At 52.5% G+C, this 26,543-nt stretch overlaps 1 protein-coding gene across 1 annotated transcript in view; it reads right to left on the reverse strand.

The window, feature by feature from the left end:
* Window positions 1–255: 255 nt before the first annotated feature.
* CHRDL2 (chordin like 2) overlaps window positions 256–26,543 on the reverse strand; it is a gene marked incomplete at both ends in the record, with an annotated part of 30,818 nt that continues 4,530 nt past the window's right edge. The window contains 10 exons of the mRNA XM_084271090.1: window positions 256–335; window positions 2,455–2,547; window positions 7,273–7,455; window positions 10,242–10,436; window positions 11,350–11,518; window positions 12,762–12,817; window positions 15,166–15,259; window positions 18,798–18,940; window positions 20,533–20,626; window positions 21,081–21,193. Of these exons, the coding sequence (XP_084127216.1) occupies window positions 256–335; window positions 2,455–2,547; window positions 7,273–7,455; window positions 10,242–10,436; window positions 11,350–11,518; window positions 12,762–12,817; window positions 15,166–15,259; window positions 18,798–18,940; window positions 20,533–20,626; window positions 21,081–21,193 (1,220 nt within the window). The remainder of the gene's footprint in view (window positions 336–2,454; window positions 2,548–7,272; window positions 7,456–10,241; window positions 10,437–11,349; window positions 11,519–12,761; window positions 12,818–15,165; window positions 15,260–18,797; window positions 18,941–20,532; window positions 20,627–21,080; window positions 21,194–26,543) is intronic.

Raw genomic sequence — 26,543 nt, forward strand, 5'->3', positions numbered from 1 at the left:
GCAGGGAGATGACAGACGGCCTCTCCCGCCTTCCCGCCGGAGAGAGGCACCGCCACGGCCTCGATGCTGCTGGATTTGGTTCCTTTGCTGGAATTTCTGTAATTTACCCTAGTGTATCCTTTACTGCTGTGCCAGTCTATGTAATTATGCAGATTTTTAATTTCTTTTTCCTTATATAGCTCTATGTGTGTATGTGTGGTGTGTGTGTGTGTAGATAAATCGATAGCTATGGTAAGGTTTTGGGGGTTTCTCTCTTTACAAGTTCTTTGTTTCTTTCTCTGGGCTCTCTGTCATCCTCAGCTCTGATGTCTGGGCTCGGAATACATTCCAGTGACCTGGATGATGAGCAGAGATAGAAGGGAGCTCATTAGCAACGAACCCTTGGGGCAGGAAAACACCACTTACCCCACGCGTAGCATCCTCAAGGACCATGCTGGGAGAGAGGTGGCGACAGCCAGAGCGGCTCATCAGTGGCCCCATAACCCAGTCCTAGACTTTCCCATCTCACAGTTAAAATGTTTTTTGAGGTCAAGAGGGGCGCTATATACCTTGTGCCATGCAATTAGTGGGACAATTAATGGTATTTCCAATGCTTTTCCAGGAAATGACTCACAGGGTCACAGAATGACCGGGTTGGAAAAGCCCTTTAAGATCATCAAGTCCAACCGTTCCTGTCCTGTGCTGACCCAGATCTCTCAGTACCTCATCTCCACGTCTGTTAAACACACCCAGGGCTGGGGACTCAGCCCCCTCCCTGGGCAGCCTGTTCCACAGCCCCACAACTCTGCCAGGGAAGAACTTTTCCCTCCCATCTGAGCTGACCCTGCCCTGGTGCAGCTTGAGCCCATTTCCCCTTGTCCCATCTCCTGTCCCCTGGCTGAAGAGACCATCACCCAAACTCGCATGTTCTTCAGAGAAAAGGAGATCAGCCTTAAAACAGGAGTAAGTGCCTTGCTCTGCCTCCTCAAAGGGTGCTTTAACGTGAGCTGGTAGGGACATGACCTCCCCACTGTCCCTGGGATTTGGGCTGACTCCCTGCCTCTCAGGGGGGAGAAGCATTTCACTTGTCCTGTGACTTATCAGAAAACCCAAATTCACTTTCCACAGACCACAGGCAGAAGTGCTTCCCTCCCCCCTTTTGCGAGCCCCATTTCCTCAGCATTGGTTGCTCAAAACCCCCACATCTACCCTCATTTTGCTGCTGCCCCACCCCTGGCTCTTCGTGCAGGACTTTGCAATCACCTATGGCCATGGAAGGTCCTGCTGTAGAAGAAGAAACCCCCTTAGATCCTCCCTCCAGCACCTTCACAGTGAGCTGTGGGCTCCCCAAAATGCACAAGGAATGGAAGGAGATGGACATCACCCTAAAACTGAGCAGAAAGCTCCCTGACCCCTCTCCTCGCTCCCACAAAAACAATGGCATCCTCATACTTGTAGGAGGTGCTTTACCTCTGGGTGGGCACTTCCCTCATAATCCCAGCAAGGATTATACAGCCCTAATGTTGTCATCCCCCAGGGTTGAGGGGGCATATTTTCTAGCTGATTAAATCTCCTGTTGTGAAGAAATCACCAGCCAGTGCTTTCCTAGAGCTTGCAGCAACAGTGGAGGGATGGTTTCAAACAGGGTTATTTGTCAGGGGAAACTGAGGCAAAAAGCTACGGGCACCTACCAGAGAACCCATCAGGGTATGAAGCCCAAACTGTGAGCAAGGGACTTATAAAACCCCCAGGGTTTGGTCAAGAGATGTTGGAGGTGAAAACAAATCTGCACCGTCCCCAGGGCACTGGAAGCACTGGTATGCACTGGGCAGCAAAGCCATTCCCAGCTGACCCAGTGACCTGTGGGTGCTGGACAATACAGGAATGGCTCTGATCCGAACCTAACCCATTAAACCCTAACCCAGGCCGGGCAAAGAGGCAGCCAGTGGAAAAGAGCCCAGCAGTTTCACTCCACACAGGCACTCCCGGCATGTGCACTGGCATCCCTGCTTTTTGCAACATTTACACATATCCAAGAACATTAAGAAGGATTTTAAAAAATATTTCAAGAGGGGTTGGGTTTTTTGGGGGTTTGTTGGTTTGGTTTGTGGTTTCTTTTATTTCCAAATCCCTTGCATCACTTTTTCTTTTCACCCATAACACCAGATGGATTAGATCTATACAAATCCCAAACCCCAACCAAACTGTTTTACGGGCTTTGGAGCAACAAAGCCTTTGGATTTCACAAGTGTGCCTCCACTTTCAGAAAGCTGGCTGCCCTTCCCCACACCATCAAGTGAAAATGTCACCTAGGAGCTAACCAGGAGTGTTGCAGAAGACAGATCAACCCCTGCACAAGAAGGTTCGGCTCCCCCACACCGTGCCGGGGTTTCCACAGCCTTTGTGGAAGGCTCAGAGCATTGGCAGGGAAAGAAGGGGGTAGTTTGGGGCAGGGTCTTTGTTCCCTCTCCCTACCTTCATTCGTCCTGGTGATCAGCCTGAAATTCTGTGCTTCTTGCCTGAATTCTTGTCTGCTGATCTTCTTGGTCTGTGTCAGATGAAATATGCCTGTGGAGGGAAGCACAGGGCATCAGGCTCTGCCACGCTCCGTTTAAGGCTTGGGTGGGTTTGGATTCACACCTCTGTCCCCTCCTGAGATGCAAAAGGGATGCAGGCTGTGCTGGATGCCCCCCAGGGTCCTGGTTTGGTGTGGGACACACTGTTGCCAGAGCCCCAGGGGAGTTTGGGAGTGAATCCAGGGCTGGTCAAGGACCAGGAGGAATCGTGTTTGAAAACAGCAACTAGCTGGTTAAACCAGAACACAGCAGGGACCACACCACAAGGGAGGTGAAAGCAGAAAGGTTTTGCAGCCCTGCAAAGCATCTCACACCAGAGGAGGTCTGATCTAAACTGTAAGGGAAATTAAGGTGAGACCGATGGAACCCTCATCCCCCCTGCTCACTCCCCACCACCTATCTTCCCCCGACTTCTTTCCTGGAAGAAGCCAAAGATTAAAGTTTTCCATCCCTCTGCCCCCCAGCCCTGAAAATCCTTCAGGACAGGGAGGGAAAAAAAAACCCCAAACCAACAAAAAGTATCCACAAATGACCTCAGCAGCGATTGATATTTCTGTCCGTGCCAGCATCATCCCGTTACCGGGCCGCCTGACTCAGAGGCTTGACTCCAGACAACCAGAACCTGCATTTAGCAATGGAAGTGACCTTTCTGCAGGATTAAAGGTTGTGATATTCAAATTCACCCACGAAGCGTGACAAACCAGGCAGGTATGCCCAGCAGATCCTTCCCCAGCTCTCACTCAGGCTCCTCGTGCGTCCAGCCTCTCGCTGCCAGCGGATGTGAGAAGCAACGTGGTGTGTGTGTCCCCCCCCCCTTATTTGGTTAAGAGACTTTCCCCATTTCCCAGCAGCAATTACACATTAAAGGAGTATGTGATGAGTGGGAACCGGCTAACGAGCCATATAAACGATACGTGATGGACTGTGGAAAATTAATACAGGAAGTCAAAGACATGCAGAGAAATAGGTGGGTATTTGGGCTATTAATAAGTCCTACAAGTGAGTCAGGAGAAGAAGCCCTACCAGTAACAAAAGATGATACTGGATGGAGATAATAAAACTGTTAATGACGCAAGAGAGGCACAAGTGTTCAATAAATCCTTCTGCTCTATACTTAGAAAGGAGCAGGAGGGGTGTGCTCCTAGTGCCCGTGGCTGATGCAGCACTTTCCAGTACATTAGTAACCAAGAGGATATTTTAAACAAGAGCCACAAGAGATAAACATCTTTTCATCAACCGACCTAGATAATGTTCACCCAAGAGCCCTCTGAGAGCTGGCTGAGACCTTTGTCCTCCCCCCCCACCCTTGGATGGTTGTTTCTGACAGATGCCAGGAGCTGTGGAGCAGCAGAGGAATGCAGGCGATGCTCCAGGAGAGCAGATAAGAATAACCCACCACGCCTGCCGTCCAACAAAGAGGCGATACAGGGTGGAGCTGTTAGAGGTGATGCTGTTTTCCACCCAGCAGATCCTGCCCAACAGATGGGATCACTCTTTGGAAAGTTTAGGGTGAGATGGGGAGGGAGGTGGTGGGGCTGTTGTGCACCCAGCACCTTTCTTGGGGCTTTTAAGGGGGCAAGAAAGATGGGGACAATCTTTTTAGAAGGGCCTGTAGCAATAGGCCAAGGGGCTGTGGTTTTAAACTAAAAAAAGGGAGATTCTGACAAGATATAAAGCAGAAATGTTGTTTTACAATGAGGGTGATGAGGCCCTGGCACAGGTCGCCCAGAGAGGTGGCAGATGCCACATCCCTGGAAACATTCAAGGTCAGGTTGCATGGAGCTGTGAGCAGCGTGGTCTAGTTGAAGACGTCCCTGCCCATTGAAAGGGGGTTGGACTAGGTGACATTGAAAGGTCCCTTCAACCCAAACCACCCCTTGATTCTGTGACTCTATGCTTTAGGCACTGCCTCAGGACCAAAGCAAGCAGCAGAGCCTGGTAGACCACAAGAAATGAATTAAGGACCATGTTGTACAGACAGGTAGATGAGGTGGTACTTAGAGATCTGGGTCAGCACAGGACAGAAACGATTGGACTCAATGAGCTTAAAGGGCTTTTCCAACCTTGTGATTCTGGGATTCTGAGTTCTTTCCTGATTTTGGAGAGACAAGAGAAAGACAGGCTCTTCCACCTTGCCATTCTACCCACCCTTACATGGGGGGACAGGACACACATATCTTCACTGCTTTACTCTTTAAACAGGGTGCTTAACACTGTGCTGGGGAGTGAAGAGAGTCTAATTCAAGAAACTGGTCTCAGGACTTGCTAAACCATCTGCAAAACAAAGCCAAGGCCGGTGGATGGAGATGGGAACTTCTTAAAATGTGTAAGACAGGACAGTGGCAGGGATGGATGGGATCTTCTTCAGATATATCAGAGGGAAGAAGTGTGCTCTTCACACCCATGAAGGTATGAAGGCAAAGGCATGAGCTTGAGCTGGAGGCAGCACATTGGGAGGAGTCTTAGGATGAGGCTTGTGGCTCTGGAAGAGACTACATAGACTGTAGTCTCCATGGCAGGAGATCTTCCAGCACATGATAGAATCACAGAATGTGTTAGGCTGGAAGCCCATCTAGTCTCACCCCCTGCAGTGAGCAGGGACATCTTCACTAGAGCAGGTCACTCAGAGCCCCAGCAAGCCTGACCTTGAATGTCTCCAGGGATGGGGCCTCCACCACCTCTCTGGGCAACCTGGGCCAGGGATCCACCACCCTCATACTGACGAACTTCTTCCTAATACCCAACCTAAATCTTCCCTGTTGAGTTTAAAACCATCACCCCTTGCCCTATCACTCCATGCCCTTGTGATAGAAGAGCATGGGACGGCTGGTCTGGACCCCACAGGTCCCCTCCAGCCTGGGTGTGAAGGTACCCCAGCATGGTAAAACCTGATGACCACTGAAGGTCACAGAGCTGCAGGTTTTCTGGAGAGAAAGGAATACTTTGGTCAATGCCTAATCAACAGCTTGGCAGGGTAATCATGGGAAAGAGGTCCATGGGTAGACCACACCTCCAAGTACAGCCCGAGACTCCAGCGAGCTTCAGTCAACTAGAGCCTCCAAACCATGCTGGTCCCTCTCTGATCCTTGCTGTTCCATTTTTGTCCTCGCTCCCAGTGATAATTCCTGCTCCAAAACATCAGGAAATCACATTTCAAAATTCCTGAGGTGTTCAGACCCCTAAAAACATGGGGAAGCCCCCACTGCCACTCATCTGGGGCTTGGTCTTGTACCACCAGCAAGCTGAATAAAGCTTTTGGCCGAGTGTTGGTGCAGGTTTCTCCTCCCAACTCCTGCCTTGGAGAGGAAACTGTCCCAGCACAGAAATAGATGAGGCCACGTAGGTATCGTAAGCCCATACAAAGGCAGATGGATGGGCTCCAGGTGTGACTTGCAGCCTCTTTTCTCCACACACGCTGCTCTGTTGGTAGAGTGATGGACCATGGAGAGGTGGAATCCATATGTGACTGAGCTCATGCTCTTTCCCAATAGTAACACTTCGCTCTGCCAAGCAAAAGAGCTGTGTTGGCCTCGGGGACAAGGGCCTCCCCTGTCCTTGGCTGGCAGGGCTCGGGAGCTCCGTGCAGACATGAAGCTTTTGGCCTCAGAAGGTGGCGAGAAGGTTTGGGTGGCGACCTCTGCCAAGGAGCGAGGAGAGGAAATGGTGGGGCCCAGACAGTGGAGGCTCAGAGCTGTCCTCCAGCTACAAGGTGCCATTGTGAGGGAGGCTTTGCCGAGGCAGGGGGGAGGATGGGGAGAGGGGCACTGTGGAGGATGGAGGATGGCAGGGGAAGGATGGAAACATGGTGGCAGGCAGGGCTCCACCTCTGGAATTAATTCCTCCAGCTACTATCCATGTGTGTCCACGCTCAGCAGCTGGGAAGAGTCAGCCCCAGGAGGGCTGAGGTCTCCTTAAGGAGTGAGGTGAGACACAAACATACCCAAGAGACCAGAATATCTGCCTGCAAGCACTGTATCCATATGCAGGGTGTGACCAACCTCAACTACTCAGGGCACAAGTTTTTGCAAGGGGTAGAGTATGTCCAGTTGGTTGGGGCACTGCGATGCTTCGCCAGGCCCAAGAGAAACCCAACACAGGTATCTACTGGACCAAGTGTCTCTAGTAGAGACAGGTTCCTCTGGTCTATGAGTCTTGCAAAGCTAAAGGTATGTGGACAGAGCAAGAGATTGCTGTGATTTCACAGTGTATTTCGTGTGCTTTGACTCCTGGATGACACATCAACAGGAGCATCCAAATCCACTCATCCAAGAAAGTGTGCTGGGGGGCAGCAAGTCATCTCCCCCTGTGTGCACCTCTGAAAGCTTTGCTCCCAGTGATGGATGGACTGGGGTGGGGGAAAGATCAAAAGCTTTTGTTGTTTTCCATGTGCTTTTAACATGGAAACAGGGGCAGGTTTGGAGGACCAGCCCCATGGCCCTTGTTTTCACACACGCTGTGCTTCTGGATGGCGTTGGAACTCACGGTGGGGTACAGTGGGTCCAAGAGTGGTTTCCAGCCCTTGGTCTGCATGCAACTGCATCAAAAGAGTGAGAAAGGGGGGACTTGGAAAAGCCAGCCTGCTGTCAGCAGGTTTTGACTCACTACACAAGATCTGGAGCACCACTAGAAAAGCCTGAAAAATCGAACAAAGCTTGGAAAGCAGCAGGCTTCCACACACACCTCCTCTGATGCTGGCTGGTTTCATGACAAGACTCACCTTTAATCAGCTTCCAGTTGTAGATTTCCACCTCTTCTGCAGTCTCCTTCTCGATCGCGATCGTCCTGAGGATCTCCTTGGAGGTCTCTGAGCTGGGTGGCACAAACATGTACACCAGGACACGGCTGGGGTTCTTGCCGCATTGGGTGGTGACTATTTCATCAGTGGGTTTGACTCTGGTTTCTGGGCAGAAAGGAGGGCAGAATTCATTCATTACACAGGGGCAGGAAGGACCTGGGAGAAGGTCATCTCAGCACTGAGTTAACAGAAAGGCATCTCATTGGGTTTGATGCCACGTGGCACAGCTGTGTCTCTGAATGACACCTTGGGTCCTGGGGTTTACTTCCCAGCAGAGATGTTGATAAAGGATCTGTGGACCTGCTCACCCCCCATATTCTCCATTCCCCTTGATTTTGGCAGCCTCTGTCCCAGCAGGGATGGGGACGGGGGATTTTATCCACCTAAATCCCCTGTAACTGCCACAGAGGACATTGGTGCCACCACCACTGCAAACCCCAGGCTGGATTTCCTCCTTCCCATTGCTCAGCCATCCCAAAGGAGCGACACCAACAAAGAGAAAGGATGAGCCTGCAGCATGGGAGCCAGCACCACGGTTTGGCTGCCTGGGCAGCGTGCCTGGCTCAGCCCCACGGGTGGGCTCAGCTCCCTCCCCACATGGGGTGCAACAGCAGAGAGACCCACACCAGGGTACATCAGCGGGACCCTATGTGACATTTTCAACACCCTCAGTAAAGGAGAGCTGGATAATTTTAAATTATCTGGAGTAATTAAGAATCCCCCGTGGTTTTGGAAGGAGATTTATTGCCTTTGGTTGTGGTCCTTGGAACACAGAGGAGCTCAGGCTCTGCTGAATTTAGCCTTGTTCTCCCTGTCATGTTGGATGCTGAAGCTTTTTACACTACTCGAAAGAAAGCTTGGCTATAAATAGAGGCGTGGGGTTTATTTTAGGAGGACGGTTATTTTAGGCCTGATTCTGCTTTCCCCTGTGCTTGCTGGGGTGGTCCTGAGCTACGCTTCTCAGAGAGCTGGATGGAAATCCCAATTTAAAAGGGATGCAAAGCAGGGCTTTTCCAGCAATGGGAAGACAAGCACTCAGCTCTTCAGGCTTAGTATGATGTGAAGGGGGAAAACTACAGCCCACCACCCTCACCCCTGCCACTGCTGGGGCTTAGTGCAGGGAAACTCCCACCCCAGCTCCCCCTCCACTCTGGGATTGCTCTTTGTATCGATTGAGGCAGCCCAGCCTTCATAAGAGGTAGGGAACAACACATCCTCATGGGCACAACAGGTATTTAACAACCTCAGAACTCCACACCGGAGCCACTCCTTGGCCAACAGCACTGGGGAGGAGGACCAGAGATCCAGGGTCCTGGCCACAAGCTCTGCCCGTAACAGCTGCGATGGTTTTCCCATCCAACCAATGCATGGCAGCAGTTCCCCTTCAATCAGGATCCCTTTTGTAAACAGAAATCGCTCAGCAGTTCTCTCCAAGCTACTGAGTACAAAGGAGGAAGAGGAGGACAGTCATGGAAACTGGCTGGAAAAAGAAGATGGGTGAAACCTCCGTGCAGTGAAACAGAGGATAAGCATGTAGCTTGGCCAAGCAACGTGCATGTGTGTGTGTGAGATTGGTATCTACCAGTACTGGAAAGCAAGAAGAAAATAATTTTGGCTGGGTCAGAGTGTTTAGCTGGAAATAAATGAAGACTGAAGAGCAGACAAGAGATCCCAGCAGAGAAAGTTGTAGACTTCAAACCAGAAAGGCCCACTATAATGGGAATGCAAGACTGGAAGGGCTCTGCTCAGTCATCACATCCCATTCCCACCAGGCACCATGTCATAAATCCTGCTCATAAACATATCAGAAACCTTATTAAAACAAGCTGAGCTTCTGCCCTTCGCTCCTCCGGGGAGGCCATCCCAGAACCTCCCTGCTCAGAGGCTGGAAAACCTTAAAAAACCCAGCTGAAACTATCTTGCAGCCTGTTTGCCCCCATTCCTAAACACAGCAATGCCCCTCGCTTGTTCTCCATGGTGAGACCCTCTCCACGAAGCCACCCTGAAGATGCACATCGGAGGAGGTCACCCAGAAACTGCTGCATCTGCAGGCAGGCTTGAAGAGACTCGGGTGCCTTTAGTGTCTTCAGGGAAGCAGTGGGTGGTACAAGGATGAAATATTTACTGCTGAGTGATAATACAGAGATGGACCAGCTAGAGAACATTCTCTAGTGGGAGCGGGAGAGGATCTCATGCCCTGTCATGTCTTTGCCAGGTCTATGGCTTCAGGTAAACAGCTTTCCAAAGACCAAGAAGCAGCTGACAGACCCAAAGCCCATTGAACATGAGAAAAAGAAGAGGTCCTTTCCACCATGTCCCAGCCCCAGCCCCAATCTACCTGTCCCACCCCAATGGCTAACCCTCTGCTTCCAGGGACAGGAACCTCAACTCAAATTCAACCAAGCCATGAGTGCCACAGATAACCTGACACTTGGAGAGTGTCCTAACCTCAAACCTACGTTTTAATTGCCACAATTTAACCCTATGACCTCTTGTCCCAGCTGGACGACTGAAGAACATGGAATCATAGAATATACTGAGTTGGAAGGGACCCATAAGGATCATCGAGTCCAACTCCTGGCTCCACTCAGGACAAACTGTGCCCTCTTCCCAGAAACCATCTTCTATCTGTCTGAAGACTCTTAGTATGGCCCTCCTTGGGCATCTTTCTCCAGACTACACCCACCACAGATGGGATCAATGAAGCTTCCTTGGGTGAGCCCTGCTGCCCTCCAAGACAGGCCAACCCTCATGCCAGTACTGTCTCTGCTGAACTCACCTGGTGTGAATTCAAGTCACCAGTGACGTGAACACATCTGCTCTGGGCTTTAATCCAAGGCTAAAGCAAAGAACTGGAAAGCAGCTGCAGGAGCAGGTGGTATCTGACCTACCTGGGCATATTTTACAGCATTTCCCATCTACTTTCTCTGGATAGTCACACGGATACTCCTTGGGGCATGTGATCTTCTGGCAGTCCTGGACACCATCCCTGCAAGTGCAGAGGATGCAGGGCAGGAGGCCGTAGAGCCGGAAGACGGGGTGCCACACTTCTCCGTGGGAGTAGGTCTTCCCGTTGTAAACACAAGCTGGAGGAGATAGAGAAGAAGGAGTTGCTGGTGGAAGCAAATCCCTCCTCCTCTTGGTACACCCAAGGCTTGGTGGAGATCAACACACTTCACCACCTGGAGAACGGGCGGCCCTGCTGTCTTGAGGAACATGGGTCCCCCAGCAGCACAACTGGCAGCGGTGGACACAGGGATCTTGCAGCCATCCCACTCAGGAGCTGCCATGGGACAGGGGGACCAGGTCCAGGAGATGGAGGCTGCTGGAGTCAACTACCCTGGTGGGAACGAGTGGTAAGTGTGGGCAGGACCTCACCTTCCTTCAAGCCTCTGCACGCCCAGGGTGTCTCTCGGAGGCTGTCACAGGCATGAAGCACAGTGAAGAGTGCCACCTGCTGACTCCTCCATGGAAATTTTTGGAGGTCCCAAAATTTCCTCCAGGGCTTCATCTCCAAGGACTGGAAAGAGTCCTTCTGGAGACGCAGTGGTGGGAGAGCCCACAAGAGGAGAAGGCTCCCTGCATTGGCTCCATGGGTTTGCCTCCTCACCTCACTTTCCAACTCTCTCCTCCAGGAGGAACAGCACAGCACAGGGAGAGTCCTAGCACATGGTGGGTGGGTACAAGGAAGAACATCCTGTCCCTCTATGGCATTTTCATGGAAGGACCACATGGACTCTTCTAGCTGAGAACCTCCCTGCCCAGGTCCCAGATTTCTAAAACACCCCAAGGAACAATCTTCTTCCAACCTTTTTTTGACTCATGCAGCCAAAAAGCTGTGGGCCACCAGGTCTGGGATAGCTGGGTGAGGCTGGCTGAGTGGGATTTGGGACTCAGTGATGGAAAAAATGCCTCTGCAACAGATTCCCTGGAGAATTCAAAGTCCTGGAGAAGCCACCTTAGGCCCTGTACAAACTGCCTGGCCCTTCCATCCCTTACCTTTCTTGTGCTTCTCTTTCAAGACAATCTTCACGGTGGTGCCACCTCCTCCCTTGGGTTTGAAGCTCCTGGGAATGAACTCCAGGGAAGAGCTGAGAACCGTGGATGCAGTGGCTCCAGGTGGCTTCCTGCCCATCGCTTCCCCCAAGCACTGGTCCTGTGAGTGCCTCTGTGAGCAGAGAACAAAAATGGGGACTCAGATCCAGGCAGTTGGGTTGTCCTCCCTCCAAAACACACAGGAAAAAGCCTCACAGTGTCCTGCACACCTTCCATCAGGAGTGGAAGGTCCAGAGAGCACAGGGGTGAGCAATGACCCAGCAATCATCTCTGTGCCACTCTATGCTGCAAGTGGGTCACCCTCATTGGGCAGCACCCTTCTCATCCCACGCTCAACCCAATGCCCTTGGTGAGGTCCTACATCTCTACAACAAGCAGGGAAATGGGCTGCTCTTTTCTAGATGCCTGCTGAGAAACTGAGGACTGGCATCTGTGCAACCCAACCAGGATCAGAGAGGTAAGGACAGGCCAATTCCTGCCCTCTCACCTGGCTGGCACTGGGACAACTGGTGTGGGACTGCCAGCCAGCAGAACTGAAGTCCCAGGAACATCCTGAACTTCCAAGAGCAAACTTCTGGGACAAGACATGCAGCACAAAGGGTCCCCTTGTGTCTATTTTGGAGGTTTTATAGGTGGTGGAGGTGTGACCCTGGCGTTTCACCCAGCAGTATGGAAAAGGGCAGGGCCAGGAGCTGTAAGTGACTTAATCCCACAGACCTGGCATGGATTGCCCAGCTCTGAAATGTCACCAAGGAGTCACTTTTTCCTTGCTGGGGCTGCCGATACAGTCTGGGGAAAGCATGTTGGTGGCCAACTCCAGTGTTGCCTGCCTGCTCTGTGGGAGCTGTGTCTGGGAGGCAAGACACCTTTGAGCCCAGGGTGGAGAGGTGACACCATCTCCTGAAGCAAAAGCCCCAAAGATAGATTTGGGGGCTGACTCTATGGGTGAGGGTCTCAGCTGGCCGTCAGTCTGCTCTATCCATGCTCCTCATCTGTTTTAACCTACTGACCAACCTCACCAAGGCTGACTATCAAGGAGGAGAAGTGCCCAAGGTTTCCAGTTCCCACGGACAACAGGGATGCTTCGGAGCAAGAGGACAAAAGTCTTTCCCTGGTGGTGTAAGGTCTCAGCCTATGCTGATAGCCCTCATCTAGAGTCAATACCAAGACATGATTCATCTGCAAAACAGGTGTCCATGGTTCTGCTCTCCATACAACTGACTGCTCTCCTAGAGCTGCTCTGGGTCATTTATTTGTAGAAGTCTGTGGCCAATGGCAAGTGGCTTTCTTTGAGATGTTTAATGGGCCTGTGCTAGGAGCAATAATGAGAGTTTTAAAATGCAAACATCACGTACAACACCTCTGTGTAGCTGCAGGGGTTCCTCTTCTGTGGACTTCTCATAGGAGCCATCTGTAAGGAAGAAACATTGTCCTGAGAAACGCTGCAGGGCTGGATGAGGATTTGCTCTCTGAGGTCTAACTGACTACAAGAAGCTTTCTTTGGTGGGATCACCCACCTGCAAGGTCTAGAGAGAGAAGGGTTTTGAATAGGCAATTCACATCACCCAAAGCAAAGGGGAGCCAAACCCTAAAACCCCTTTATCCACACTGACAGGAGAGAGGAAGAGAGAGGCCAAGGGCAAAGGGCAAAGGGCAGGGAAGAAAGGAAAGGAGACCAATGGGATGAGGTTCAACAAGGCCAAGCGCAGAGAGCTGCACATGGGACAGAACAACCCCGAGCAGCACTACAGGCTGGGGGAGACTGGCTGGAGAGCTGTCAGGCAGAGAAGGGCCTGGGGGTGTTGGGTGACTGACCATGAGCCAGCAGTGTGCCCGGCTGGCCAGGAAGGCCAATGGCATCCTGGCTTGTGTCAGACACAGTGTGGCCAGTAGGTCTGGGGAGGGGATTGTGCCCCTGGACTGGGCAGGTGAGGCTGCACCTCAAGTGCTGGGTCCAGTTCTGGGCTCCTCCCCATAACAAGGACATGGAGGTCCTGGAGCGAGTCCAGAGAAGGGCAACCAGGCTGGGGAAGGGGCTGGAGGGCAAATCCTGTGAGGAGCGGCTGAGGGAGCTGGGGGTGTTGAGCCTGGAGAAGAGGAGGCTGAGGGGAGACCTTCTCAGCACCTCCACTGACCTGGCAGGAGGGAGGAGAGGAGAGGAGAGGAGAGGAGAGGAGAGGAGAGGAGAGGAGAGGAGAGGAGAGGAGAGGAGAGGAGAGGAGAGGAGAGGAGAGGAGAGGAGAGGAGAGGAGAGGAGAGGAGAGGAGAGGAGAGGAGAGGAGAGGAGAGGAGAGGAGAGGAGAGGAGAGGAGAGGAGAGGAGAGGAGAGGAGAGGAGAGGAGAGGAGAGGAGAGGAGAGGAGAGGAGAGGAGAGGAGAGGAGAGGAGAGGAGAGGAGAGGAGAGGAGAGGAGAGGAGAGGAGAGGAGAGGAGAGGAGAGGAGAGGAGAGGAGAGGAGAGGAGAGGAGAGGAGAGGAGAGGAGAGGAGAGGAGAGGAGAGGAGAGGAGAGGAGAGGAGAGGAAAAGAAACCTTGTAGCTTCTGAAGTTAGGTGGCATGAAAACACCTCAGAGGTAGAGTATGAGCGGATGGGGATGATCTGCAATTTAAAAGAAGCCCAAACCTATTTCTCACCAAGTCAATGACATGGGCCAGCTGCACCCATAAAAAGCAGGCAAGAGGAGCAGAAAGTGCAGAGGGGGAGAGTTTGGAGGAGGTCATGCTGTGTCCAGAAGTGAAACTCAGACAGGCTGTACTAGGGTAGAAGGGGACAAATCCCTGACTGCCCTGGAAACGTCTCTGGAGCAACAGTAGCATGCACCATCTTTATGTAGTCCACAAAACCATCTCCATCCTGGTGGTTGAGTGGTCTGGAGGATGGGAGGTAGGACACAACTCAGTGTAAGAGAGGAAGCATGCAAAAAAACCCAACTCTGAAACTTTGTCTTCCGGTTTTTGGTGGGACTCAGACAGGGTGAGTGGCCTTGATTTACAACACAGGCTTCCAAAAACCTGCTGAGGTGGCTTGAAATGTCTCCTGACCAGCCAGGGTCTCCTAAGCCCTTGGTCAGGAGCAGCTAATGGAATCACAAAGCATTAGGAGTTGGAAGGGACCTTGAAAGTTCATCTAGTCCAACCCCCTGCAAGAGCAGGATCACCCAGACTAAATCCAACAGGAACTCATCCAGGATCACTGGGTTTGAATGTCTCCAGGGAAGGAGAGTCCCCAGCCTCTCTGGGCAGCCTGGCCCAGGGCTCTGGCACCCTCACAGGGACAAAGTTCCTCCTGACATTCCCATGGAACTTCCTCTGCTCCAGCTGCACCCGCTGCCCCTTGTCCTGTCGCTGCCATCCCTGAGAAGAGCCTGGCTCCAGCCTCCTGACTCTCACCCTTTACATATTGATAGGCATTGATGAGGTCACCCCTCAGTCTCCTCTTCTCCAGGCTCAAGAGGCCCAGCTCCCTCAGCCTGTCCTCATCAGGAAGGGGTTCCACTCCCTTCATCACCTTGGTATCCCTGCACTGGGCTCTTCCAAGGAGTTCTGTGTCCTTCTGGAGCTGAGGGGCCCAGAACTGGACCCAGTATTGCAGGTGGGGTCTCACCAGGGCAGAGCATAGGAGGAGCAGGACCTCTCTTGACCTACTAACCACCCCCCTTCTCATACACCCCAGGATGCCATCGGCCTTCTTGGCCACGAGGGCACCTCGCTGGTCATGGTCATCCTTCAGGTCGTCCTGAAGCTCCTGGACTCTTCCTTACCTTTGCAGACCTGGCAGCAGGAATCTGGCACGGTTAGGGGAGAAGAGCACAACAACTCCGGGCAGGTCACCAAGCCACAGTAAATCTGGCCTTCCTAGGGGACAGGAGCAAGACATAAAAGTGCACTGTCAGCATTATTCATGTCTCGACAGGGGCGTATGTCACCCTTGCTGGGGTGTCAGCACTTCAAATTCCAGATCTAGCATAAAACAAAAGCCCCACCACAGTCCAGCCTCAGACATCATCAGCCACCTAGCAACTGATGAAAGCTGGGAATCTGCCCTACTGCTGTCTGCAACTTGTAGGGTATAGCATGGTGGGTGCTGTCCTCTCCTGGCATGGCTGGGCCACCAATTTCTAGTCCATGTGCTCACGAGGAGTAGTCTTCCCCAGGAAGGGGAAGGCAGTGCCTTCCTCTCAGGCATCGTTAATGCGACCAGGTCTGAAACAGCCCCCACACCTCTAAACTCTGTGTAACACCCACTGATTCAAAGTGGCACCAGAACATTTTCCCTGGCATCTCCTTGGACAAGGACCTGGAGGAGACCGGTGGAAAGGGGAGGCTGAACACAGACCCAGGGGCAGGCCACAGCTCTGCCCTCCTTCCTTCTTGGTTGTACCAGAGCCAAGCACACAAAGGCACCGCGTCGAGAGCTGCAGATGGACCTTCAGGTGTAGACCTTCTACCACCAGCTCGGTACTTAAGTGTGGAAGATGTCGTTGCTGTAGTGACTCAAGCTGGAAAACCACAGGTCAAGGCTGGTCTTGACCTTGGTGCATCCCAGTCCCACTTCACTCAACAGATCTGCACTTGCTCGCTGCAGGGCTGAGCTCTTGCTGCTTAGCAGAAGGGTTAAAAGGGATGTTCAGCAGCCCAGCAGCAGCCTGGTCTTCTTCTCCATGAAGCAATTTTCTTTGGGGTATCCCCCAAGCTCTCAGACAACCGAAACCAAGAAGTAAACCAAGTATTTCCTTAGAAGAACCAAACCACAGCAACTTCTACCACCAGGAAGCCAAGCCACTGCCCAGGGGATGTGAAGAAGAGGAAGAAAGTTTGGTAGATGAGAGGAACTGGTGAAGATCACTCCAAACCAAACCATGCTCTCCACTTTGGGGACTTCCATGAGGTCCAGACCTGAAGGGAGCAGGATTTGGCCATGGGGCCTCTTCTTTCTTTCTTTCTTCCTCCTCTTGACCAGCAGCTCATGGCAAAGACCTGCCTGGGGCGGGAAAGAGCCGATGTCATAAAAAGCAGGATTTATCCTGGAGGATCTGGTCTCAGGGCAGTTTTCAAAGAGGTTTAAGACCAGCTGTTCACGCAGCTGTTCTAGCAGCTGACATCAGACACAACCCAGCAAGACCCTGCTGCTGCAAGGCTCCACAGACATCCTTTTATTTTCCCCCTCGTATCCAAGGCATTATCCTGACGAATAAACAGAGCCTGAGTGAGAGCCAGTGGCTCCCAGAAGGACACGTAGGTCTGCAGGCTCCTGGGATGGGAAAGCAGGGCCAGGTGGGCACGTACAGTCAGGTTTCAAGGGCTCCTTCCTGGTGGGCTGACATCCAGTTGGGGGTCCAACGGAGAGAAACCAGCCTCAAAACCTGTGTAATTTCTACATCTGAGCTATTCTTCTTGCCACTGAGCTCCAAGCCACCCAGTCCTGCAGGGTGCCCAAGCACCAAAGCCTCAGACCAGCTACTGTGGTATCACAGATCCTTCACTAACAAACATCAGTTGAAGGTAATCACCACGTATGTGCTCTCAGCATGGGAGAGGGAGGTGGTTTGGGTGCTCTCACCCCTTTTTCTTTCCTGGCCAAGCTTAGTCATGTTATTTGCTGCAAGCAAAGTACAGACAAGTGGAGTCTGGTCCCATCCAAGGGCTCCGTACTGGGCAGTGGAAGCTGTATCTACAACCCTCTTCTTTTTTATGGCAGAGACTGCAGACAATACGAGCAGTTAGTTCTCCACACCATCCAAGTCCAGCGTCAGCACTTTCTACCCCCCCTCCTTCCTTTCTCCTTCTCAGGGAGGAGGAGGAGCTGCTCCATTTATCTCCTGACACTCAGCTCCTGGCACACACAGCCCCATGTTCCACACACCTTCCCCAGCGCCGCTGGCCAGGCTGCCTCATGTCTCTTGAGTGAAGCGTCAGGACTTGGGTTTTGATGGGTTTTTTGAAGGGTCTGAGCCTTTAGGAGTGCACTGGGTAGAGTGGAGCCAAGCCCTGACTCAGGGCGTTACTGGAGGCTCAGGGAGGAGGAACCTCCCTCTGGTGCTGGCGGATGGGTGGTGAATGGGCAATCCATCACACAGAGGACCACACAGCGTTCTGGCCACTGTTACAACCCTCAGGCAGGGCAACCAAGACCATCAAGACGGGCACGCAATGGTCCTGCAACGGTTGCCACAACTCAGCACGGAAGGCCGATGCTTCCTGCAGATGCTTTTTGGAGACACATGCACAGCTCCACACATAGTGGTCCAGAGGTCTGGTGAACACACTGCAGGAGTTTCCAGATGAGGTGGGGCTGCACAGGCTCTGGGTTCAGCTTTCACTTAAATCCAATCAAGAGGGATGAAGATCGCCAGATGCTTGCCCATTGCCATCCCCGTTGGCCAGGCTCTGCTGCAAATGTCCCCATCTCTCTGCTGTCATCTCTTGGCTGTGTCAGGGTGAGCTCCAGCCATGCAGGGCAGGAAGGGAAGACCCAGCACCATTTTGGAGGAAGTTCAATCTCCAGCACTGACAAACTGATCCTGACCATCCCACCATGGGCTGGTACCATCCAATGGTCCTGGTGGGACACTGTTGGGATGCAGGAGCAGACCCCAAGCCATGCAGGGCAGGAGCTGGCTGTTGGAGGCACAGTGACATGCAGGAACCCAGCAGTGGTTAAGAGCCACCAAACCCTTTCTGGAGCTCGTCTCAGTCCCACCAGCTCAACACTGGGCTCAATGTCCCAAGAACTTCTGAAGCCCAAGAACTGACATCTCACCTCTGTGTTGCCATGCTGAGCTCCCCTAGACCTCCGTGGCTACAAACCCCATCTGCTTTGCAGCAAGCTCTTATGGGAAAGGCTCCTGGTTGTCCTCTCTGCCAGCTGTCTGCCCTACTGATGCCTCAGTGGGGCAGGTGGGACCGATGGATGCTGCAGGGACAGCCCCAGAGCACTGGTCCTCTCAGCAGGCAAATGTTCCTGTTGGTGTGCCCACCCCAAGGAGCCCTAGTGGGGTCCACCTAAAACTGGTCCATGGGATCTCCAGTGAACAACCCACTCGTAGAGCACCTTGTTCATGACATGCCCACAGGGGAAGGGACTGCAGGTGCGTGCTTTGTACTCCACCTCCAGGCCTCAGTGGACATCTGCAGCACACCCTGCTCCAGGCTGAGGCCAGACAACATACCCAGGCAAAGAAAGAAACACTTGGCTCTGCAGTGGTCCTGAATCACTGGGAAGGGAAGACCCAGCACCATTTCGGAGCAAGCTCAATCTCTAGCACAGACAACCTGATCCTTACCATCCCACCATGGGCTGGTACCATCCGATGGTCCCGGTGGGACACTGTTGGGGTGCAGGAGCAGACCCCAAGCCCTCCCCACCTCCCATGTGTGCTATCAGGTAGCTTACAGAGCAGCTGCACTGCACACACTGGTTTGGCTGGCGGCTGGGAAAGAGCTCGTTGGTGGTGAACATCTCCCCTTGCTGGTACGTTGTCCCGTTGTACTGACAGGACTTGATGGGTGCCCGGAGACCAGAGGGGGAATGTGGCTCTGGAAAAGAAGATGAGAAAGCAATGGGATGACAGCCAGCCCTCACTTGGCCCTGACCTAAGGGTCAGTAAATTCCCCACCAGCCCAGTCCAGAAGGACAAGAAGACCTTTGCAAGCTGCAGTTACCATGAAGAAGTGGCTGGGGCATCGTGTGGCCAGTGGGGATTTACATGCCTAAAAGCCATTGGAGAAACAGGCTGCCCTGACCATGTTGAGCTCAGTGCAAAGGTGAAACTGGAAGTCTGACCTCCTGGGGGGGTCTTGTCCCCCACCATGCCAGAGTGGTGGCAAAGCTAGCCAGGAAAACGTTGATGATTTGGGAAATTAGGAAATGAAAATCAGGAAAGAATAATTTACGTTTTTAACCCATGGGAAAAATCCTGTTAACTTGACTCTGGGTGTTGAAGGTCATCTGACTCTGGATGTTGAAGGTCATCACACCCAGAGGAGGGGAAAAGTCAATTATTTTTTAAAAAACACCAGAAATTTTGGTTGTTGTTGTTGTTTTCCAGTATCAACACATTTGGATGCAAATGAAATAAGTGCCACCTTCTTATTTGTCCCTGAACTGTGAACTGACATTTTCATCCCTACAAGGTTTCTTGGGATGGGGAGAGGTTGAAGAAAGTGAGAACTAAAGACAGAGAGCCATTTTCACAGAATCACAGAATCACCAGGTTGGAAAAGACCTTTAAGATCATCAAGTACAACCATTCCTGTCCTAAGCTAAACCATATCCCTAAGCACCTCATCTACCCTCCTGTTAAACACAGCCAGGGGTGGGGACGCAGCCCCCTCCCTGGGCAGTCTGTTCCACAGCCCCACAACTCTGCCAGGGAAGAACTTTTCCCTCCCATCTGAGCTGACCCTGCCCTGGTGCAGCTTGAGCCCATTTCCCCTTGTCCCATCTCCTGTCCCCTGGCTGAAGAGACCATCGCCCACCTCTCTGCACCCTCCTGGCAGGTCAGTGGAGGCGCTGAGAAGGTCTCCCCTCACCCTCCTCTTCTCCAGGCTCAACACCCCCAGCTCCCTCTGCTGCTCCTCAGAGGATTTGCCCTCCAGCCCCTTCCCCAGCCTGGTTGCCCTTCTCTGGACTCGCTCCAGGACCTCCATGTCCTTCTTATGGGGAGGAGCCCAGAACTGGACCCAGCACTCGAGGTGCAGCCTCACCAGTGCCCAGTCCAGGGGCACAATCCCTCCCCCAGACCTACTGGCCACACTGTGTCTGACACAAGCCAGGATGCCATTGGCCTTCCTGGCCAGCCGGGCACACTGCTGGCTCATGGTCAGTCACCCAACACCCCCAGGCCCTTCTCTGCCTGACAGCTCTCCAGCCAGTCTCCCCCAGCCTGTAGCGCTGCTCGGAGTTATGTCTGATGTGCAGCACATGGGACATAATTTTTCCATCAAAATTACTTCTTTGAGGGGAAAGAAAACCCAAGGCAAGCAGCCCAAGCTGCCTTTGCTGCCCCTGACTCCATGAGCAGGGCCAGACCTGCTCCAGGTTTGAGCATTCAAGTGACTGCAGTTGAGGTACACCCTGTAGGACCATGGCCACGCTGTCACCTCCTCCCCATGGGACATCCACCTACCGAGACACCGTGGGCAGCACTGCTGGGGATCCGTGATGGGGCTGGCACACTGGAGAGCTGGGCACTGGATCCGGTAGCAGCGGATGTTGGCATTCTGGGGAGATGGAAAGAGAGTTCCTTCAGCTATATGTTCACCCCCCACAAGAGGAGGAAGATGTTGGATGATGGCCTTGTCATCATAAAAGACTGGGAAGGTGTAGCTCATCTAATCAAGGATGTTTCCATCCCTGGCTTGAACCCTGCTGTCAGCCAGCTCATGATCTCATCTCTCATCATCAAAGATCATCCGTGGTCCCACAGCAACCCACCTCCATCCACAACCCACCAAGGCTGCTGAGATAGCTCCCTCACAAGGTCAACCCAACTCCCCCAGAAGGATGGGAGGCTTTTAAAAAAGGAAAGACATTATCCCAACGTCCCTCTGGGATAATGAAAAGCCTCTCTGGTCAAATTAGACACAAGAACCAATCTGCTTAAGAGCTGCCAAAGCCATGTCCCAACGCAGCAGCATCCCCACCACCTCCCGCGGCACCTTGTGGGGAACGTGCCTCGGAGCAGCTGCAGCGGATGCAGTACATCAGCCCCTGGGGCTCCAGGTAGGGGTGCCAGCTCTCTCCTGGGCTGTACTTCTTGCCGTTGAAGTCACAGAACATATCCGGCCCTGCAAGTTAACCAGGAGAAGCTACGTGAGAGAAAGGGACAGTCCTTGGGAGAGCTCTCCTTCCTGCATGAAGAGAAGAACAAGCAAAGACAGCTGAGCACCTTCACGCTGTCCCCCATGCCCCCCCATGGCCACATCCCATCCACCAATCTCCAAACTGAATACATTCCCCCAAAACCTTCTTTTTGGCACAATTTGGGTTTTCTTAGCCCGAGATCCATCTGACCAACTGGCAGCTCCTCTGAGGAAGCTGAACTCGCTTTGCAGGCAATGGGTGGGTTTGAGGGGTACATTAGAGGTGTCTCTTTAAAACATGCCAGTAGAAATGCTCATTTGAAGATGGACAAGTGATTTCAGGGTGATGCTATGGGGCTGAATTTTCTCCAGAAGTGATGTGATTCTGTGGGAGACAGGAGAGCCTGAATTTAGGAGACATTTTCATTGTTACCCCCCAAAAAAAGAATTTTTTTTTAAAAAAAGACACTTTGGGGTAGAAACATATTCTGAAGGAGAACCTTTTGCTGCCTCTAAAAGCTTCAGCTCATTCTGTCAAGGATCCCTGGACAAGGACTATAATTACATGGGCAGCTGAGCATCTGTCACAGAATCCCAGGCTGGTTTAGGTGGGAAGTGACCTCAAAGCCCAGCTAGTTCCAACCCCCATCCATGGACAGGGACACATTCCACTAGACCCAGTTGCTCAAAGCCCCATCCAGTCCTAAGGAGCAAGATCATACTGGCTTGCCCCATCATTTGGACTTGATGACCATAAAGGACTTTTCTAACCAAGACAATTCTATCCTACCAGGCTCCACCCTTTGGCTTTACTGGGCTCGATGTGGCACTAGTCTGGCTGGAGTGAGTTGAACCATGCTCATCATTTATTGGTCTGTCCATGGGGACAAGAAGTCCACTTTGTCCAATTTTTGCCCCAAAAAGCACAAAACCGTGTGTTTTCCCATTCCTCCTGATCCTGTCATCCTGAGAAGAGCCAGTTTCCAGCTGTGCTCCTGAACTGAAGGTGTTTATCCCTGAAATGATCCATCCCTGCCTACACTGGCATGAGTTTAACCCCGCTGTGGCACAGGGAGAGGGATGAGATGGTACCCAGCATGACCGGTGAAGGAAATCATAGAATCACAGTATCACAGATCCCCTCCAGAGATCTCCCCTCTCCCTGGATCTTCGCAGATCTCCATCAATTTCTTCCATCTCCAAGCCCTTGGTTACACACCAATCCTTTTGGCAAGACAAGGCCAGCCTGCAGCAGGATCCACAGGACAAACCATGGCCATAATCACCACCAAAACCCACCAGGCTTTGGCTATAAAGTCCAATTGAGCCATCCTTAAAGGTGGCTAGCAGGGACAAGTTGGGGATTGTCCCTCTCTACTCTGCCCTCAGGAGGTCCCAGCTGGAGTCCTGTGTCCAGATTTGGGGCCCCAACACAAGAAAGATGTGGGACTGTTGGAGAGGGGTCAGAGGAGTCACAGAGATGATCAGAGGGCTGGAGCAGCTCCCCTATGGAGAGAGGCTGAGGGAGCTGAACTGGTTCAGCCTGGAGAAGAGAAGGCTGTGGGGGGACCTCATTGCAGCCTTCCCGTCCCTGAAGGGAGCAGAGAAACAGGAGGGGAATCGGCTTGTTAAAGGGCAGAGAAGGTTTAGATGAGATATTGGGGGGAAGTTCTTTCCAGAGAGAGTGGTGAGGGGCTGGAACAGGCTGCCCAGAGAGGGGGTGGATGCCCAGTCCCTGGGGGTGTTCAAGGCCAGGTTGGATGGGGCCCTGGGCAACCTTGTGTAGCTCCAGGCCTGGAGGTTGGTGGCCCTACCTGTGGCAGGGGGGTTGGAACTCTGTGATCCTTGGGGTCCCTTCCAACCCAGACCAGTCTGGGATTCTATGGTTCTATGACTGACATGAAAAAGCACTGCCTGGCCCTGCAGCACTGAGCTCTGACTGCAGCTCTGGAACTGTAGAACTCCGTACCTCCCACCACAGCCCAGCGGCTGCTCCCGCTCTCCCATGGCACATCCCCAAGCCTCAACCAGCCAGAAGGACGCGCCGGCACTTAAGCTCTTTCGTGACTAACCCCACACCTGCCCACATGTGTTATTAGTGGTTTCAGTGCTTAGAGCCCCACTACAAACTGGAGGGGATTTAAAAGGTTATGTCATTGAGGGGATTTGAGGTAGTTTTGGGCGATGACGTTGCTCGAAGGCAGCAGAGATGATTACACTCCCTGAAGCATTTATGGGGTCTTTTAAAACCTTGCAGTGCCCCGGGGACATGGGGAAAGGGGAGAGGACTGTTTTTTGAGGCATGGTGCCCAGCTTCTGCGGCAGTTGTTTGACCCCACAATGTTGCTGGAAGGACTCCTTGATGAATAGCAGAGGGTCCCCAAAAAGAGGTCAGTGGTGTTCACCACCCAAACGATGCTTAAATCCATCCTGTGCTCCACTCTGTCAGCTGGGGCAAAGCGGTGTCCTAGAGAGCCCAGCCAGGGTTGTCCCACCTTGCAAAAGCTGAAGATGCCACCTGCTTAATGTGTTTCTTCCACCGACCAGGCAAAACTCAGCTGAATATGCCGTGATGGGCTGCCATCCCTCCTCCAGCTCCTGACTATCCTCGGGATGAACCCAGTGATGCTCTCTCACAGCTGGTCCCTGTGGCCATCAGGAAGCACAGCCCTACGGGCCCATGATGATCCTTATGGGTCACTTCCAACTCAAGCCATACAGGTCTTCCATCAGCCCTGAGCTCCTCATTTGAGTTGATGGCTTCAAGCACACAATTCTTCAAGGTGGACCTTCAAAGGAGGTGGCCACCAGCTGTCTAGACCACCCAGTCCAAGCACAGTAGTGCAGGGCACCTGCAGAGGTGGAGATCTGTGATGATTTTTGGGGTGGATGCCATCAAAGGGACTGACAGGACCATACTCCTTCCTTTTCCCTACTCAGGTATTTACATGATCCCCCCGTAGCTTCCTCCAAACCTCGTGACAAGTCAACACACCCATACTCCCAACCACTCACAACATGAGCTTACAGCAAACCACTCAAGAACATGGAGCAGGTGGCTGGTAACTGCAGAAACCCGGGAGAAAATTGGGGTGTGGGGGTGGAAATAATCCCCAAAACATAAAAACCCAATAGTAATTTTACAAAAAGAGTGAGAAAATGACTTAATTCCCCCCCCCACCACCAACCCCCTGCTTGCAGCATCTTCACAGATTACCCAGAGGGTGAAGAAAGCGAGTTGCCTTCACGTGACGCAGCCCTGCTCAGCTTGCAGGCTCCCACTGCCAGTTGGCTGCTTCATCCAAACGTTTCATCACAAGTAGAGCCCTGGGCCAGGTCCAGCCCTCGAAAGCAGCCTGATTCATGTCTGCAAAGGGCTCGCTGGTGAAATGAAAAGCGACTGGCAGCCCTGGGCAGCGGCACATGCGCTTGTCCTCATCTCAGTAGCGCTACACCACGTCTTTGGCAAGAGGTGCCAGGGTGTTTGGTTAAAAGTAAGCTGGGGATGGATGGAAGGAGGGAGGAGGTTTAAAAGCTGGAGGCTCTGGCTCATTTTTTCCCATGCCAGGCTAATAATTTCATTTTCAGAGGTCAAACTTTGGACACTTTCCCAATCCTCTCGGAGTGAAAAGCCATTTGTGGCAGTAAATTGCTCCCGTGCCGCTCAGTCTCCTTATTTATTGCGTCTTCAGCAACGGCACACTCACAAAAGTCATGTTGTTTTTACTTCTCATGTTCCAGAGAGGGCTCCTGAGCTTGAGGAGCATTTTCAAGGCTGCGGTACCAAAAATTCAGGTGAAGCCATCGGCTTGTTTTCCTTCATAGAATCTCAGACTGGTCTGGGTTGGAAGGGACCCCAAGGATCAGAGAGTTCCAAACCCCCTGCCACAGGCAGGCACACCAACCTCCAGGCCTGGAGCTACACAAGGTTGCCCAGGGCCCCATCCAACCTGGCCTTCCTTCCCAAGGACCACAAAACCCCTGCACAGAAGAAGACAGACAGCCTGGTCCATGCCACCAGACACAACTAGAGCTTGCCAACTGCAATCCAGAGTCTCCACACATGGAGGTGGCCCTATGGGAGCAGGAGGAGAGTTGGAAAGGGACGAGTTCCAGCCAACACCATGCTGGGAATGCACCCGCAGCAAGGGTCTGGACACCCCTGGTTGATGCTCAAGGCTATGCTGAGGCCCTGGTTTACTTTAATTATCATTAATTACCATTAATTGCCAGTAGTTGCATCCTAGATGGCAAGGAGGGTAGGTAATATGGGATGGAAAGTATAAGGGTGGGACAAGGCAGGAGATGGCTGTGACAAAGAAAGAAAAGGGTGAACTCTGGCCATGGATTTGACAAGAAGACACTTATCAGCTCAGGGCAAAGCCTGGAAGACTTGGGATAAGCACTGCAGGAAGCTTTCCAGCTGCCAGGAGGTTGGAACCCCAGAGAAGGCTATCACGGAGCCTCTGAGGCACTCTCTGAACCCACTGGAGCAGCACTGGTCTAGAGACATCAGTCCAGGCTGACCAACTGAGTGGCTTTGTGAAACTCCTGTGCTGCCTTTTGTGAGTGCTGACACATCTGTCACACCATGAGAACGGCCCTGATGCCTCTTTGGGACATATCTCAACATCTTCATACACCAGCCATCAACAAGATGCCATCCCATGTCTTCATGATCTGCTCTAGACCCATCGAGAGACCTGTGGGGAGACAGGAGAGACCCCACAGCTTCTTGTTTGAACCACCATACTGGCCAGTGTTGGTCAGACCATTCCTAGACATCTCCTGGCTTCAGTCAAGTCCCCTCACATATCCCTTTGAAGCCCTTCCACACACTGAGACAGCTTGTTTGAGCCACTCCTTGAATCATAGAATGGTTTTGGTTGGAAAAGACCTTCAAGATCATCAAGTCCAACCATCTATCCAGCCCTACTAGGTCCAACACTAGACCATGTCATCAAGTACAACAACCTTGCACCCCTCCACATTTGCAGCAGGCTGTGAGGACAAGGATGTCCCACTGGGCTTCCCAACACAGCGTAACTCATCCCACTGCCTTGGGCACTCTGACCAAGTTTTGAACCAGGGGCTAACACAGCTCAGATGCTCTCCTGCAGCAAACCCAAGCCTCAGGGCAGCAGGAACCACAGCAAGCTATTCAATTTGCACAGTGATAGCTACAAAAATGCCACGTTCTGATGGGTCATGGAAGGGTTAAAGGTGATTTTATATCACTGCTCCACCAGCCCAGGGAACGGTTCCCAGCCACACACCCATTATCCAGCCAGGTCTCTGCTTGTGTGGGATGACCATTCGCACTGGAGCACCTCTA

This window comes from Gallinula chloropus, assembly GCF_964237585.1.
Source record: "Gallinula chloropus genome assembly, chromosome: 1".
Taxonomy (NCBI): Eukaryota; Metazoa; Chordata; class Aves; order Gruiformes; family Rallidae; genus Gallinula; species Gallinula chloropus.